Source organism: Lactuca saligna, chromosome 2, assembly GCF_052625555.1.
Source record: "Lactuca saligna cultivar CGN05327 chromosome 2, ASM5262555v1, whole genome shotgun sequence".
Taxonomy (NCBI): domain Eukaryota; kingdom Viridiplantae; phylum Streptophyta; class Magnoliopsida; order Asterales; family Asteraceae; genus Lactuca; species Lactuca saligna.
The window spans coordinates 157041867-157060886 of record NC_136418.1 but is presented as its reverse complement, the minus strand read 5'-3'; the positions used below and the strand labels follow the sequence as shown (position 1 = coordinate 157060886).

At 36.0% G+C, this 19020-nt stretch overlaps 1 protein-coding gene across 2 annotated transcripts; it reads right to left on the bottom strand.

Moving 5' to 3' along the window:
* Positions 1-15286: 15286 nt before the first annotated feature.
* Positions 15287-17690, bottom strand: SKL1 (shikimate kinase like 1). Of its 2 annotated transcripts, none has more exons than XM_078981090.1 (10): positions 17362-17690; positions 16905-16951; positions 16699-16753; positions 16550-16622; positions 16381-16468; positions 16196-16278; positions 15995-16121; positions 15846-15924; positions 15562-15626; positions 15287-15464 (listed from the first exon to the last, which is right to left on the bottom strand). In XM_078981090.1, the coding sequence occupies exons 1-10, from the start codon at positions 17555-17557 to the stop codon at positions 15396-15398; spliced, it is 882 nt and encodes a 293-aa protein (XP_078837216.1). In that variant the 5' UTR covers positions 17558-17690; the 3' UTR covers positions 15287-15395. The 2 variants fall into 2 exon arrangements, with proteins under 2 accessions (XP_078837216.1, XP_078837217.1); XM_078981091.1 differs by having other exon boundaries at positions 16905-16942.
* Positions 17691-19020: the final 1330 nt, after the last annotated feature.

The window sequence follows — 19020 nt, the reverse complement described above, 5'->3', positions numbered from 1 at the left end:
ACTTAAGCATTTCATCAAAAAACCTTGTCTTCAAGTTTGGTTCAAAGATCTCAGTTAGGAAAATGTAAAACTATTAACAATATTATAACATCCCAAAAATGATGGTAAAATTTTTCATTTTCAAAAAAAGAATAAACCATTTTTCCATAGAACATAAGTCATAAAAATATTGTTTCACAACCACATAATTAAAATCAGAGTATTAAAACATAGTATCTCTCAAAACATATCAACCACCATATGAAGTGTACCGTCAAGCCTTCGTCTTTCCCCGATCCTCTGAAGTACCTGAAATATTTAAATCCACAATTGTACGCCAAATATTAGTGAGTTCCCCAAAATACCCTACATAAGAAAACACATACAATGCATGCACACCATGCCTATAACATAAGGTTCGACCGCCATCAAAGCCTACAATACACAACTGGACTACTCTCCCGATCCTACAACACAAGGGTGGATCGTTCTCCAAAGCCTTAAGCATTATGTCAAACCGCTCTCCTTGGGCCTACAATATAGAATAGACTGACGTGCCTCTTGGCCTTTAGCACACTGCTGGACCGCTTGACTCCAGCCACAATATGTCGACATGTACAAATAACAATAACAATAAATCACATGCAACCATAACAATTCTACATGCCTTAAAAATTACTACAACATATCAACATCCTATCACACAAAAGATACATATTGTAATACAAAGTATAACGAGAAAACTCACCTCACAATTGGTCAAGCGATCACCTCAGCTACAACAATAGTAAGGTTGGTACTACTGTTAGGTGCTATTTGTGCACCTTTTTGCGCACCTTTTAGTCCCATTTCATGCATATATTTAGCACATTTGTTCTTCCTTTTCCTTGCATTTCATCATATTCATGTTAGTCTCTAGAACAACCTTATTTGCACACTTTTATGTCTTTTTCAGGTAAACCGGAGGTTGGAACGCGCTTTAGGAAGTGTCGGGAAGCATTGGTGAAGATTTCGGGACGATCGGGCGAAGAACGAAAAAGTCGGAAAAATCAAATTTGAAATTGGAGTCAGAGAGGTACACGGGTCGTGTTGAATTTACACTGAAAAGTGGGCACGGGGCGTGTTTGACCAAAATGGGAGTTGTTGACTATGCTGAACACGGGGCGTGTCAGTCTAGAGCAAATCAACACGGGGCGTGTTGCTGAACACGACCTGTGTTAGTTTAGTCTATTTTAACACGGGCCGTGTTCGGCCCAGAAACCAACTTTTGGCAGTTTTTCCTATCTTTCATATTACGGGTTAAGGGACATTTTTTAGACAGACACAACATATCATAGCACATTTGGAGCAGGATTTTCAAAGCTTTTTGCAAGGGTTTGATTAGCAATCATTTGGAAACATTATTTCTAGTATTTGTAAGTTGTAATTGCACTTTAATTCCATCTTTTATTCTTGTGATCTTGTTCTAGCCATGTGTGGCTAGAACCCTAATTTCTCCAACTCATGTTTTGACTTTCTTGTTGTGACTTCAATCATATGACATGATGTTTGTTCTTAATTTCTATCTAATGAATTTGATTTTGCTTCAATCGAATGTTTGATTATAATTATGATTCTTATTGGCCATTTAAATTAGGGTTAGGTCATTCAAGTTATCTCTTTTACAAAATCCGTAATTGTTTTGTGAAATTGAACAAGTAACAAGCATTAAATTGGTCTCTATTGAATGAATTTAGTGTAAATCTTATTCATACACTTTTACACTCCCGAGCTTATAAGGAGTATTAGGTGTTGTTGAGAACATTCACATAAAGCTGCATGCAATCTTATAATTTAATTCTAAGAGCTTGTTTAGATTAGGTTAATAAGGTTAGGGTTAATCAAAGAGCTTGTTTTGGTTAATTAATATGGTGAATGGGAAGTGTTAGAGCTTATTAGCACTTTCAAGTACCAAATTAGATAGAATTCAATGAATATTGTGTCATCTTTGAGTCACATTGCTAAATTGTCATACATGGAGTTGGAGTCCTTACAAATTCTGAATTTAATTCACGCATTTAGTTGATTGCTTATGTTTTTAATTGTTTGTTTAATCATTACATTCTAAACCCCCTCTCTTTACTATTGGTGACCATAGTACCTTGTGCAAATAGGTATAGACCAATTGTCCCGTGTCTCTGTGGATCGACCCTACTTGCCTTGTACTACCTTTTAGTGCAATATAGTAGTGTTATTTTGGAGTATATCGTACCCCTATTATTTGTTGGGTCTGACACCCCTAACAACTACTAACCTCCCAAACCATATCATAAAGTCTAATCTCAGTCAAGGACTCAACCCCAAATGTTGACCCAAAGTCAAACCGAGCCAAAAAGTCAACATTAGGTCAAAAAGCATGTCGTACGGTTAAGAATCACCCATCGCTCTGCTAGAGGACAAGACAGTCGGGTTTAAGGCTTAAAACATACGTGTCTAAGAAAAGTCAGAAAGCATCCCACGCTCAAGAAAAGTGCCCAACACTGCTTAATCCAAAGGGTAAAATGACTTAATAAGTTAAGTCGATTCCCATCTTCTAGATATGAACTCTAATGAGGTCTAAATAAGCAAAGCTTCCAACTTTATCAATTAAGACCAACCAAAACTCGCCAGGTCAAGATTACCAAGTCCAACATGACATAAATACTTCATAAAACATGTATGGCTCCAAGGACAAGATCAAGATAACAACTTTACAACTAGAAAAGGTCCAAATGACAATCCTATGTGCTTAGAAGGAGCTGGAGACACCTCAACTCCAAGCTCACTACTAAAATGGGACCAAAAACATAAAAATGAACCATAAGCTAGATGTAGCAAAGTAAAAGTCAAGATTGAATCTTTTTACTCACAATGGTCCAAAAAAGAGGTAGCTTTGGTAGATCTACACTTGAGCTCTTGACCCAAACACTTTGTAAACAACATGATCTTCAAGCTCTACACCAAAACATGAAGAGTAAGCTCCCAAAAGAAATTTCATGCTCCATAGAGTAATAAAGAGAAAGGGAGGGAGAGAGAGAGAGAGAGAGAGAGAGAGAGAGAAAGAGAGAGAGAGAGAGAAAGAGAGGAAAGAGGGAGAGTTAGAGATAGAGAGAGTCAGGGTTTCTCTAAGGTTTTTTTAAGAGTGATAGATGTTAAATGATCCAACCCCAGGACATAAGCGTGCTTAAATACTCAACAAACCCTAATATCCTATTATTTGGTTGGGCCAAAAGCGTTGCACACCCAATAAGAAGCACCTCACGCTTTAGGTTAAAGTCACACATTTTTAGTTTTTCAATAATTTAAGCAGATTAAGGTTAAAGTAGTCACGTGCCAGGAAATGGATGTTACATATATATATATATATATATATATATATATATATATATATATATATATATATATATATATATATATATATATATATATATCAACTTTCAATCGAAGAATGAGTCACGGTAATGGTTTAATCACATAACAATTTAATATTAATTACATATTAACAACCAAAGAAAACTAAATAATTAAGAATCAAGACATATTTGCAATGTTTGAATCTATTATTTCAATTTCTCAAATCAGAGAATACAATTTTATAAACATGAGAATGACTAAATAAAAATAACTCTGAAGAACTTATGTAACTATATATAACTTGTTCATTTACCATAAATTATATTCCAATAAAACATCATATCGATAGAACCGAGAGAAGATAGTATGAGAAATTGAGATACATATAATGTAACATCCGAAACTTGACGTACATTTTTATTTATCATAGTTGACTTTTAGAAGTCTTCACGACATGGTGAAGGATCACCATGATGTGGCGAGTCATTTTTGAGTCGCGAATTGATTTAACCTGCCAGGAAGTGGCCGTTACTGATGGCTAAACCCTATTTTTCCGGGTTTTGCACTCTATTTAAAGTAATGAGGAGGCCATGGTTTGCTCACCCTCAACCTCCATCAGCCTCCTAGAGATCTGAAGAAACCATAATCTTGTTCATCCATTGTTGAAGTCCTTTTTGTGTTCTTGGAATTCTAGAAGGAAAAAGGAAGAAGAAGTGATCGAGATTTAGCAAGCAAATCTTCATTATTCGTCCTAGAACTCTTATAGACCTTTGTAATAAGTTGCTAGATCTTGAGTTTTGTCCCTAAATCTTCATATTCTAGTTAGTTGGAGTGGTGAGATCTCATAAAGTTTTCAACTTTATGAATCTCTGGATCTTTTGGTTTGTTTATGGATTTGGATTTGAAGTGTAGTTGAGTTTTTGAGCCATGCATGTGATTTTTATCAAAAATCTTATTTTGACTCATTAGGGCTTCAAGACATGCATTGGACATGTATGTCCATAAAGCACCAACTTTTATGATAGTTTAGTTTAAAAACCCTTATGGAGTAAATGAGCTAAGGACTTTTTGGAATAAGTGCTTAATGGGTGGATCCATGCCCTATTTAGCCTCACTGGAACCTAGGGTTGGAGATATTGAACTTATGGGGTAGTCTTAATGGATAAAGTTGGAAACTTTATCCTTTTAAACCATGTTTCGGACTAGATCTAATCATCAGAGCTCTTAGAATCGAAGAAAATGGTTAACCCATTATGCTGTTGGAAACTCAGTGCCCACTGCATGGAAATAGGTCACCACGGCGTGGTAACTTGGAGAACCGCGACTATCTTGATATATGAGGGCCACGACGTGGCCATGGATTGCCACGGTGTGGCAGTTAATTAAAGCCAATGTTGACTGTTGACTCTGACCATTGTCTTTTGGCTTGAATTGACTTTTAGTCAAACACCTAGTTTTGGAAGAAGAGCTAAGGGTTTACCTGGTATGACTATATAAGTGGTGCGTAGCAGCGGTGTTCTGACAGTGAGAGTAGTAGCAGTCAAGCATTGTCTGTGAGGTGAGTCTTCTTACTGTACTTATGGGCTGAATACACCAATACCGGCCTACTGGATTGTGTTATGTAGGATGCTAGCTGTCTTTGTGACTCTTGCATGTATGATTGGGTTGAAATAAACCTGAGTTGGGCTTATAGTTGTATGTTTTGGTTGAAAGGAACCACAAGGTTGGGCCCATGCTTGTATGTTGAGTTGGAATATACCCTAGGGTTAGGCCCAACTATATGTATGATATGTGGTACTTTAAGGAACCCACTAAGCTTTGTGCTTACAGATTATGTTTATGGTTTCATGTACTTCCGGTACAAAAGGGAATGACCCGGTGTAATGATACAACATCCCCCTCGTGATTCCGCACTTATGATTATTTTTCTCTGATGATTTGATATTTTGTATCGTGGTTGACTTTGATACATCTGACATATGGAATTAATGATTTTTAAAATGAAAATATGTATCACTGTTTTTGGAATGTTACATACAAGCTATAAAAGAACCAGAAAGGTAATGACATGATAGTGGTAAGAAAAGGATGTTGGCGATGAGATTGTGTATATAGTGTGGTGGATGTCACACCCCAAAACCGGAACAGTGGAATCGTTATGGGGTAAAGGACGTCATGTACAGTATCATAATAATGCATAATAATAATCAAACAACAACATCCATTGCGTTAATAATAATAGTTAATACATGTGTTCTTTGTAAAGTTTAAATGGCACCAAAATGGATGTATATCAAAACAATAAGACGAGTCTTTAGTAAGCTCCGTCTTCGCAAAACCTGGTTATTTGTACCTGTCTACTGGTGACCTAAGGATACAAGTTATTTTGAAAGAGTAGATCAACATTTAAGCTGGTGAATTCATAAGCAGTTTAGTGTCATTATGTGGTATTTACTTCATAAAATGGGTTTTGGTTGTATCATAAAAAGTTTTGTTTGCTTTCCCAGAAAATCCGATACTTGCTGTTTATAATGAAAATGTAGTCTCCTACCAAGACTGTATCGTTTGTTTGTTCTCTTATAGTAATGTAAATAAAATGTTTATACTAATGAATGATACTTAAATATTAGTTTACCACCTTATAACCGGGTTGGTTAATTTAGATGAAAATGTGAGAAAGTGGTAACTATGCTTAATCGACCTAGTGTAAATACACGATGTTTTTCAGACATCAAAAAGGTATGACATTTGTTCACCCGTGGACCTGCAGATCCCACTGTAGCTAGCAGCGAGGTGTGGGATGGTCAAACCCATATAGATCTATACACAAACTCATGCTCTCCTTCCAGGAGACTCTGGTTACAAAACGTGACACAGCAAGTGTACTGTTGTGTAACGCCTGTGTTTCTGGGCTTGCCATTTTTAGCAATGTAATAGTCTAGGTTAACTTTTGTAACCCGTTTTGAAATAATAGAAGTGTATTATTTGAGTATTATGTGTTTTGTGCTTAATTGCTTAATTATGTGGTTTGATTAATTAAGAATGAAAATAAGCGTCAAAATTTAAGTGTAAAATAAACTCGATATCTTTAGATAATTTTGTAGTAGTTGAAACAAGGTTTCCGAAGATATAAAGAATGCCGAAATCCGAGTTATAACGAGGAAGTTATGACCTGTCGAAGTTTCGCGACAGAACCGGCAACGTTGATTAACGTAAAAAGTAAAATTTACGTTAGAGCGATATTTAGCCTTAGTGATCTAAATGAGAATCTAAGATCTCGTTGTTAGTATCAAAGCAATAAAAAGTTAGGCGAGAACGGACGTCAAACGAAGAAGTTATGAATTTATAACGAAATTTTCTGTCCCGGCCTATTAAAAATAAATATTAAAAATAAAGTCAAAATTAGCTGACGGAGTCTAAACGAAAGTTGTAGAGCGTAGCCTCACCTTCGCGTGGATATAAAGAACGTCGAAAACGGAGTTCGTATGAAGAAGATATGAATTTTCGAAGTTTATTAAATAATTTATAATTAAATTTAATTATAAAATCTGGCCTTATCCGAAGACGAGTCACCGGACTCATCCGGAGTACGCCCAGCGTACTCGTGTACGCCCCGCGTACAGCCAAAAGTGTTGACACTTCGGATGACGCATGCAGTGACGATTTCGGACGCCCGTACGCCCCGCGTAAATGAGGCTCCCAGCCTTCCTATAAATAGGATGCGAGGGCAGCCGGCTTCTTTGCTATTTTTCTCCCTTCTCTCTCCCGTTTTGCCTCGATTTGCGTGCCAGAAATACCCCGAAGCCCCAGTGTCATTCCCGAGTCCCGAAGCAAGTTCCGAGATCCCGAAGATCCCGAGAAGTGCGGTTTCCGAGCCGAAGCTCTGCCCGCGAGAAGTTCGATTTTTGAAGAGATCTTCCAGATCTGCTGAGGATTACTACTTTTGCAAGTCGTAGTGTTGTCCGATCATCTTCTGATCAGGTGAGTGTATACTACCTTTCATAAACGCAATAATAATACAAGTATGGTTTAAGTGTATTAAGTATATTGTTGTTTATTCGTGTGAGTGCGTTGTTACTTTCTCCTAACGTATAATTATGAAGTATTTTATACGAGATACGTGTTATGTGTATGTTTTGTTGTTATGTGTGTGAATGTATATTCACTTTCTTCTATCTTACAGATCTGATTATTTCTATATAAAATACGTGTTATGTGTGTGTGCCTCATCTGTTATATGGAAATGTATTGATCATGCATGCTATACAGGTTTTGAAAATATGTATAAAAATGTATGTTTTTATCTACTAAAATGTTGGGTAGAACATGGGTAGATAGTTGGTGTGTAATAAACAGATGAGAGGCATCGTTGTTGTTTTGATCCAGTCATCTAGCGGAATTTAGATGACGACCACAGACTTTTCTAGACAGTCCAGTGGAACGCTAGCAGGCTCATAACCTGTAGGTGTTAATGAACTTGGGTGTTCATTCGCTGTATTCCATCCCCCTCATGGTTGCCTTATTTGACTTATATTGTTAAGGAACCCCCGCAGCATGTGTTGTCACCCCGATGAAAATATTCTTAGATTAGGTCCCTTGTGTTAGTTATTTTAGGGACGTAAAGTGAGAATAACAGGAATGGGTAACTGAGTTATTGTTGGTTGATAATAATTAATTTAATTATTTATTGTGGGTCGAAAACCTTTATGCTCACCAGGCTCCCAAGCCTGACCCACTAAGTTTTATTTGTATTACAGGAAGTGGCGCAAGGGCGTAAGATGGATGGACCATCAAGTTGTTTTGTTTACAAGTCTGTATATGTATATATTTGTTGAATGACTTGTAATGTTATCGTTTATGCTATTTGGTCTGTATCGGAACATGACACCCCGAGTTTTGATTATATAATGAAAAATACATTTCTTTTATGAAATGCTTTGGTAAACATTGTTTTATCATGTTTTGTTTTGGGGGACAAATTCCGCAATTCTTTCAAATCAAATGGATTTACTCTTAAATTATTTTAAAAGCATAAATGAAAATCGGTCTTTTCTGGCCGAGATTTTGGGGATGTCACATGTTGTGCCATGAAATAGTATCTCACATTATTGTTATCTTGTTCTAGTTATATTGTAAATGTTCCTTTTGTAAATGAATATGTTGATGTTTGTAAATTTATATGTTCCTTTCTATTCTTGTTATAGTATGAATGATCTGACTCATGTTATGGACTGACTCATGTAAGTTTCATTGTGCGAGAATAGTAAATAGTAATTCTCTAATATGTACATATTATAGTTTACTAGCATGTTTGTTGTATAATTGACATGTTGAAAGACTCACTTGTTAACCATAAATTATCAAGTTAAGTATATCCTTGAAAATGGGGTTTAATATTCATATAAGTATGTAGTATGTATAAGTATAAGTTAATTGACAGTCGGACTAGTGAATCCTACCCTAAGCCTACAACAAAACAAGGAACATGAGTTAAGGTTGTTAACATTAGTCCTAATTCCATTAAAGCATAGTTATACTTAAATATCTATACGAATACGATTTTGAAAGTAAAAGGGTTTTATAAGTAATTTAAAATAAAGGGTTTTGAAAATGAAGTTTAACAGTGTTTGAAAACAGTTAAGTTCTTATGTTTGCAAGAATTCAAATGTAAAACTAAACACAATTTTGTTATGTTTCAAAAGCATTTAAAACATGTAAAAGGTTGATTGTAGGGGTATGAACTCACCTGTAGTGAGTGGTTCGAAAGAAGGAGTGGTTCGAAAGAAGGATTGATATAAGATGCTAAGTATTCCCAGTGAAATCTCGAGCACAAACAGGTCCTAATAAACATATAATAACACATATAGGTGTACAGTTAGTGTACATAACAACTAATCATGTATGGAAAACACCCTTAGGAACTAGGAATCACTTATAATGGAGTGTATCAATCACATATGATTGGTAAATTAGAGTTTACGGCCACACTTATGAGTGTTTGCGGCCATGGGTGTGTTTACGTCCAAGAACACTTGAAGTGTTCACGGCCAAAGCTTGGTCTATGAGGGGTTTACGGCCACCATGAAGGGTTTACGACCACCATGATCTTATGAAGGGTTTACGGCCACCATGAAGGGTTTACGACCGTAAAATCTTGAAGATCATGAACAATATGTTTGATTCCATGTTGGAAAGTAAGTGTTTCTAATGGATACATGATGATAGAAGAGATACTCACGATTTGAGGAGCCTTTGGGGTGTTCACGGCCACCAAGAACAAGTGTGTGTTCTTGGTGAAATGGATGAAGATTTGAAAATCTATGTCAAAAGAGTTGGATTTATGGATGAAATCAAAGGGTTTCACTTGCATGTGAAAGGTATTAACTCAAAATGAAGGAAATACTTACAACTTTGAAGAACAATGGAAGTGTTCTTGATGATAGTTGAGAGAGAATTCGAGTTTCAGCTATGATGATGTGAGGAATGAGGAAGAAATGAAGGAATTTGATACTTAAGGGAAGGGGTTCACGGCCAGCTTGGAGTTTACAGCCGTAAACTCGAGTTTGCGGCCGTGAACTCGTTGTGATGGAGTTTCTTGCACGATTTCAACTCGACGAACTTAAGTTAACACATCCCTACACACACACCTTGAATGCACTAGGCTTAGAACACTCAAACAGACCCTTAACAATGCCAAAAGATAGCAGAAACGAGTTTGACTTTCGATTGAATTGATTGACATACAAGATATAAATTTCAGGTTGTCACATCATCCCCCTATTAAGGGAATTTCATCCTGAAATTAGAGTTTAAGCAATTACAGATAATTTAAGGGAAAAGATGAGGATATTTCAGTTTCATTTCATTTCGTCCTGATCCTCGCTTGGCATTCCAGCGAACCTTCACTATTGGGATACGACTTTGCTTTGTTTGCTTGACCTCTCGGTTCATGATCTCTACTGGTTCTTCGATGAAGTTGAGGCTCTCATTAATCTCGATCTCATCGAGTGGGATAACAAGATTCTCATCGGATAGGCACTTTTTCAAGTTCGACACGTGGAAGGTAGGGTGTACGTTACTAAGTTCTTGAGGTAGTTTGAGTTTGTAAGCTATAGGGCCGATTCTAGCGAGAATCTCAAAAGGACCTATGTATCTTGGATTTAGCTTTCCACACTTTCCAAAGTGTATCAAGCCCTTCTAGGGTGAGACCTTTAATAAAACACGGTCACCAACCTGGAATTCCAAAGGTTTCCTTCTCTTGTCTACGTAGCTTTTATGTCGGTCTCTGAAGGCTTTCAATCGTTCACGAATCTGAACAATTTTTTCGGTCGTTTCACAAATAATTTCTGGACCTGTGAGAGTGCTGTCAAGAAATCATCCTTTAGCTCACAATGTATCACCCACTTCAGCCCAGCACAGAGGGGATCTGCACTTCCGGCCATAGAGAGCCTCAAATGGAGCAACCTTTATGCTTGTGTGATAATTGTTATTGTAGGAGAACTCGACAAGGGGTAAATGAGTATCCCATGCCTTCCCAAAGTCTATCACACAGGCTCGCAACATATCTTCCAAAGTTTGAATAGTCCTCTCACTTTGTCCATCAGTTTGCGGATGATAGGCTATGCTCATGTCCATCCTAGTTCCTAGAGAACTTTGTAGCGACTACCAGAATCTTGAGGTGAATCTAATATCTCGATCAAAGATAATGGATATGGGAACACCATGCAGTCGTAAAATTCCTCTAATTTAAGTCCTTGTTAGTTTCTCCATTTTGTCTGTTTCTTTGATCGGTAGGAAGTGTGCGGATTTAGTTAACTTGTCTATGATCACCCATATGATATCGAGACCACCCGTTGTCTTGAGAAACTTGGTTATGAAATCCATTGTGATCTGCTCCCACTTCCATTCCGATATTTCCGGTTGTTGTAGTAAACCTGAGGGTTTTTAGTATTCGACCTTAACCTTTGCGCAAGTAAGACACTTACTCACGAAGGTAGCAATCTCTGCTTTCATGTTAGGCTACCAGTATAACTTTTTGAGGTTGAGACACATCTTATCTGAACCTGGGTGGACAGAATATCGAGTGTTGTGCGCTTTCGGTCATGACCAAGTCTCTGAAACCACCGTGCTTCGGTGTCCAGATCCGATTCATGAGATATAAGGCTCTGCCACCCTTGACTTCCAGGTTTTTATCCATCCCTATCAGGGATTCACCCGCCACGTTTTTTGGTTTCAAGGCTTATAACTAAGCCTCCTTAATTTGCGTGGACAGATGTGAAGGGATAGTAATAGTCAATGATTTGACTCTATGGCCAGAGTATTCTTTCCGACTTAGGGCGTCAGCTACTACGTTGGCTTTACCGAGATGATAATGAATTTCACATTCGTAGTCATTGAGTAGCTTTATCCACCGTCGTTGTCTCATATTGAGCTCCTTCTAGTTGAATATATGTTGAAGGGTTTTGTGGTCTGTAAAGATAGTGCTCTTTGTACCATACAGGTAGTGTCTCCAAATCTTTAGAGCAAATACCACTGCTCCTAAATCAAGATCATGTGTGGTGTAGTTGACTTCGTGTGTCTTTAGCTATCTTGAGGCATAGGTGATGACATTTCCTCGTTGCATAAGAACATAACCAAGCCCTTGGTTGGATGCATCGCAATAAACAACGAAGTCTTCTGTCCTTCCTGGGAGGGATAGTATCGGTGCGCTGCATAAGGCTCGCTTCAAGTTTTGGAACACATTCTGTTGTTTCTCTTCCTAGTCAAAGGCCGCACCTTTCTGGTTCAGTGCAGTAAGTGGTTTCGATCCTAGAGAAGTTCTGAATAAACCTGCGATAGTAGCCGGCGAGACCTAGAAATTGACGAATTTCTGTAGGCATCGTTGGAGCTGACCAGTTCTCAATGACCTTAATTTTGGAAGGGTCCACATGAATACCTTCTTCACTAACCACGTGACCCAACAATTCAACTCTTCGAATCCAAAATTCGCACTTAGAGAATTTCGCGTAGAGCTTCTCTAATTGTAGTGTTTCTAATACCTGACGTAAGTGTTGACTATGCTCTTCTTTACTTTAAGAGTAGATAAGTATATCATCGATGAATACTATCATGAACTTAGCTAAGTAAGAACGACACTCTCGGTTCATTAAATCCATGAATATTGCGGGCGTTTGTTAATCCGAAAGGCATCACTACGAACTCGTAGTGACCATAGCGAGTTTGGAAGGTTGTTTTGGGAACATCTTCCTCTAACACTCATAATTGGTGATACCCGGATCTTAAATCGATTTTTGAAAAGTAGTGCGCTCCTTGGAGTTGATCGAACAAGTCGTCTATGCGAGGTAGAGGGTAGCGATTCTTGACAGTAAACTTGTTTAGTTCTCTATAGTCGATGCACATACGGAACGATCCGTCTTTCTTCTTCACGAATAAGACCGATGCTCCCCAGGGTGAGAAGCTTGGTCTAATAAAGCCTTTGATGAGCAGTTCGTTCAATTGACCGGATAGTTCCCACATCTCATCTGGTGCTAAACGATAGGGAAATTTGGCCACTAGGGTAGCCCCTAGAACTAAATCGATTCTGAACTCGACTTGACGTTGTGGTGGTAATCCTAGTAGTTCTTCTTGAAAGATGTCAAGAAAGTCGCGTACTTCTGGGATGTCCTTTATGTCTTTCGTCTCTTGGCTCATATCGGCTATATGAGCAAGGAATGCATGATATTCCTTTCGTAAGTACTTCTGGGCTTGCATACTTGAGATGATACGAAGGCTCGTACCTGATTTGTCGCCATAGATAACTAGGGTTTCGTTAGATGGTAGATGAAGACGAACGACTTTCTCAAAACACAGAATGTTAGCATGATGGAGACTTAACCATTCCATGCCAACAGTGACATCGAAACTTGTAATTGATACAGGCATGAGGTCGATTGGAAACGAATAGGTATCTAGAGAGAGTGTACATCCTATGAAAATTCCGCTAGAATACTCGATCTTTCCATTAGCCATTTGTATGACGAACGTTTCTTTTAGTGCTTGAGGTGCTTGATTAACGACATTGGAAGTGGACCCGACAATTTGATACATGACACTAGTTTTATGAGTATGGGTTTTAGAAATGTGTTTCGTGTCTATTCGTGTCGACACAAATTCTAATTTGTGTTTTGTGTCTTACGTCAGTCAAATACAAATTTACAGGTATAAACACATATGAACACATACTGACGTATAAGACATGAATTAAATTCGTGTGACACATGACACATATATACACGTATAGGCACAGGACATGTATATACACTATAAACACGAACTAAATGCATGTTTTCCTAGCTTAAAAATAGTATTAGGCAATACGTGTATATATTCTTGTATAAATGTGTGTAAATTCATGTTTTCATGTAACACAGCTAAAATCGTGTTTATTCGTGCCGTGTCACATGTCACACGGATTAATTACGTGTTTGATACCCAAAACACGTTTTACAATTCGTGTATGACACATATACACGACACGAATTATCAGGTATAGTTGGAAGAAAAGGGACTATAAAGCAACACATTTAAAACAATATTTTTGATGCAGTTAGAATGATAACATAAAGTTGAAAGAGTAGAAATTTGTGTTGGGTAGGAAGTTTTACACCCAAATGAGAGTGTCAAATACTTAGGGTCTATGATCCATAGAGAAAGGGGTGTTGAGGAAGACATTCATCATCACATAAAGACGGATTTGTTAAAGGGTAGGGGAGCCACAAAAGTTTTTTGTGATAAGGTCATGTTGAAATTAAGATATTGCGATAGACATATAGTATAATTATGTTGGACAATATGCCACATGAATCGATCAAAAATATGTTGAGAATGACGTCAATAACCAAAAAATTAAGGGAAAAAGATTATGGTGGTATCGATATGTCCAAAGGAGGCAACCAACGACTACAACTAGGATCGGTGGCGTATCCACCATGTGCTTAGGTAGGTTCTACCTAAGTTCTCAATTTCTAAGGTAGTTCTTACTTTTTCTACTATATACATTGTAAATGAAATTGAGAACTGTAGGTCTTAGGACCTACAGTTCTCAATTTCATTTACAATGTATATAGTAGAAAAATTAAAAACTACATTGGAAAAAATAGAGAACCTACCTTGAGTTTGTTTTTTTAAATAATATCTTAAAAACACCATTTTAAAAAGAGAAAAATATAAGTTATTAGCGGCAACTTGTTATTTTAAATTATGAGATTGATAACAAAAAGTTAACAATTTTTAATCGGCACTCTCAAAATATTAATAAATAAATAAGTTGTTATAATAAAATGAACACCCACATGTCAAAGACTCTTACTCTCCGTTCATCGTTTTATCAATTAACTAATAATCAACTAGTTTTTCATTAAACCGTATTTCTTTTTCAATTATATTTCAATCGGTTTTTAAACTTTTTAATCGGTGGCACAAGGTACATGAGCCGATTGAACTGGTTCAGTTCTTTTAAGATACATGAGCCGACCCGATCCGACCCCAAAAGTGTTGTTAATTTTTTTATTGGTTTCGCTTAATTTAAGAACCACGTGATTTTTCTTCTAGATTCGCCACTTACTAGGATGGTGAAAATAGTCTTAGATAGAAGGCACAAGGATGATAGGACACCTAAGAAGGAGTGGAAAATACATAAGGTTAGACATGAAGGAGTTGGTACTCTAAGGTAGAGCTGATAAGAGGATGCATATACTTAAAATGAGGGTATTCGAATAATATAGATCCTAATTTTGTTCTTATATGATCATGCTCTCATACATTATTGACCTGCTTACTCTCCCCTTATTTTCTTTGAGTTTGATTGCCTTTTATATGCAAAGACTTAAAATGCTTACTCTTATTTTCTTTGGAATTTGGATATTGTTGTTGTTGTATACTTGTGTGGTTGTATATGTACCCAAATTTCTAAACTTATATATAATTTAAACAATCGATACAGATAGTAAACAGGCATGGGTACAAGCTAAATTACATTGTACTCATCACCATAAATACAACAAGCTTTAAAATGGTCTCGCAGCATCTTCCATCATCTTCTTTACTCTTATAAGTTTCTCTATCTCCGTCAGCACCTACAAAAACATCAAGAACCAGACAGCATTTGTATAATTATACATCATTTTTAGTTTCTTTGTTGGTAATTTTATAGTTGTATGCATATGGCTTCACCTCCATTCCCATGTCTTCAGCACTAACAGACTCTACATCTTCATAACCCAAACCACCTGCAACTTCTGCTAACAGAAACAAACCTTTTACAACCCCATTCACCAACTAATAACACCTCCATGGTTGGACCATATTTTCAAAATTGAGGATAAGGATCATTTGCATAGACCATACTGGAACAAAAATCATTGACATCAGTCTCAGTCCAATGCATGTCAAAAGCAGTACAGTCTGTTATGTCATGTCATGTCCTGTCCTTAAAGATGAGTTTTGTGGGTCCGTACTCTGAAGTGAAATGGTTACATCTGCAATTGCATATCCTTCTTGCATTTGTTTGTATAGCATGGATAACCGACTTAACACCTGTGTATAGTTCATACAAAGGTTAAATATGTCATTTATTATCAAGAATCAGGTCAAATTTAAGGCATACCTCGGAATGAGATGCAGTAGGTGAAATATCTGATCCAAAAAGTCGAACCCCACCTTCAACTATTTCCTTGGCTACCAAATCCAAAGGAACATCAACCCAGATCGAGATGCCATGTCTCAAAAGTGACCTGTAACATGATTTTCTAGATCATGGAAGAAAACAAAATCCAAATTTGGCAAGTTTAAGGAAAGAAACACATACAAATTGGTTGAGGTTTGAACAGCACCATCTCCAGCAGAAACAACCAGACGCCCCATTGATGATAATTGCCTCAACACTTCAGTCTGTAAGTGGTTTACCCGATTCCATTCCATCAGACAAATTCATTCCAATGTAAATTGTAATGAACCATTCCATTCCATTCATGAGAATGATGAAAAAATCACCTCTGATTCACGGAGTCCGACTTTGTCCATGTCCAGAAGTTGTTTTACTGCAGCTTCACCACCAGCTGCTTCCATAACCAGATTATCGCTGCATTTGGGCTACCATGTCTTTAGAGTCATTTCTCTTCAAGTATAAATAAAAAATCTGAGGAGATACATAAAAAGTTACCTGTCAAAGTAATAATACCGGAGTGCTTCTGCCAGAAGATTCCCTAATCTTGATTTCATTGTGCTGTTTATGCCTGGTATTTTTTCTCAAGAATAAGAAAATACGATTTTTTAAGGGATTTTTGAAACATGGTAGTAGAATAAACTTACCAACAAGATATATGGAAGTTCCTTTCAATCCAGGGGATACAACCATTGCCTTCTTCTGAATATAGAAATTCACAGTTACAACAATATCTTATAAACAACAAGACATCGAATAATGTTATGTTAAGTAATTGTCATTTTCCATCACAATGATAGTTATAATCACTCATTTTGAAGAAATTTTGTATCATGTGGGTGAGGGAAATCACCTTGATATCTAACATGGGATCGACCTCAAAAGTCTGAACTGCAGAACCTTGAGTACAAGAAGATGTTAGGGGCAAAATAAAACACGGGTGACATGTTCATATAATTCATCGATCTCAGCTAACTTTTTGCACTGAGGTTGTGTGTAAAAGAGTTGCAGAAGCTAAGGAAAACATCAAAGGGGTACACGTACACTGTACAACCCCTTTGCAAGTATAAAAGTTATTCTTGTTTAAACAAGAACCCCAGTTACCATAAGCTTTCGGAAACAGTGAGTCAACTTTACCAAATTCGGATGGTGGAGCAGAAAGGAACAGCTATAGTTCGTATGAAGGAATTCAATCAAACAGTAGGCGTGCAGGGCAGCCGTTAGTACTAGCATCCAATACAGATAGAAAGATAATTATACAAGAACGTAAATTCACCTAATTGACAGGTGATAAAGGAGTGTCGGTTCACCTGAGAGAGCATCGTCGAGAAGGGAGCAGGAGGCTGTGAGGAGTTTGCGAGAGTTGTTGAGAGAAAGAGGTGAAGTGTTGTTAATGGAGGTGAGAGAGAGTGATGAAATTCGGTTGCGAATCGAAATCGAGGGAGAATGGAATGGCTTTTGGTGAAGAAGGTCGAAGCAACCTGCAGGTGCTTGAATTATCTCCATTATTGCCGCCCCCAATCCAAGGATTTGATCCCGGTACGTTCAGTTTCAGGCAGGATGGCCTGGTTTAATCCTCTTTTCTTTCAAATTCAATCTCAATCCAACGCTACACTATCATATCCCTCCGACAAAAAAGAAATCCTAAATTCTTTCTCAAATCATGATCCAGCATTTTTTAATTATTATCCTTTTTAATACTTTTATAATAGCCATTAAATCACCCAAATCTGAAAATATTCACATCATTTTAGTTCCATGGAGATTATGTCACATGTAAATTATTTATTTTTCTGATAAAAAAATGAGTAAATTACGGAAACGGTCCTTGTGGTTTGATGAATTCTCATTTTTAAATTTAAAATTTAATAGGTTAGTTATTTGTGAAAATTACACTGCAATCCATAACCAAATTACCTTTTCTATCTTTTTTTTTGTTTTTCTTTTAACTCTATATATATATATATATATATATATATATATATATATATATATATATATATATATATATATATATATATATATATATATATATATATATATATATATATTATTTTTTATATTTATTTTAATAGAATTAATATAGATTATTTATAAAATTATTTTTATTTTTTTAAATCAATTATCAAAATTATATAAATTATTATTATTATTATTATTATTATTATTTATTTTTCGTTTTACTTATTTATCTTTGGTTTTGTGGTTTAAATTTTTTTTAATATTTTTCACATTTTATTTAAATATATTTTTAAAGTTTTTTTTTTTTTGACGTTTTGTTCGTTTAAATTATATAACGATTTTTTTACCTTTTTTTAATAAACAAATTAAAACAATAACCCGAATAACTATCAATCTTCCAATAAATTTATTTAATATTTGTTTTTTCTCTTTCTTTTAACGATATGTGTGTGTCTATATATATATATATATATATATATATATATATATATATATATATATATATATATATAGGTTTACTTTGGTTTTTTTTTTTTTTTCAGAAATAATTATACAAAAAAATGTAATTATTTAGGCAATAAATGAAAACGCACCGACATATAAACGAATGATGTAAACGAAAAACAAATAAAACTATAAAAATGAATAAAATAACAAACACTAATATATAAGTAGGGTTGTAAACGAACCAAACGAACATAAACATGAGCTTGTTTGTGTTCGTTTGTTTGAGTTAACCGAACAATCAAACAACACAAACGGATAAACGAACGATATTTTCTTATCCGTAGTCGTTCGTTTAACAAATTATCTTGTTCATGTTCGTTCGATTATATTTGTGAACATACTAAACGAACATAAACAAACACAACTGAACATATGTGAATATAAGCAAACATATAATATAATAATAATAAAAAATTTAACATAAATGAATATAAATAAATTAAACGAACGGACACAAATGAACATAAATGAGCGTAAATGAACATTCACGAACATAAACG

Excerpts from the sequence above, each read along its gene's own strand:
- SKL1 (XM_078981090.1), bottom strand. The coding sequence starts at position 17,557 with ATGGAGATAATTCAAGCACCTGCAGGTTGCTTCGACCTTCTTCACCAA. Across the intron at positions 16,754-16,904 it reads ATCCCATGTTAGATATCAAG|AAGAAGGCAATGGTTGTATC; the intron begins GTGATTTCCCTC and ends TTCTATATTCAG. Across the intron at positions 16,623-16,698 it reads AACTTCCATATATCTTGTTG|GCATAAACAGCACAATGAAA; the intron begins GTAAGTTTATTC and ends AAAAAATACCAG.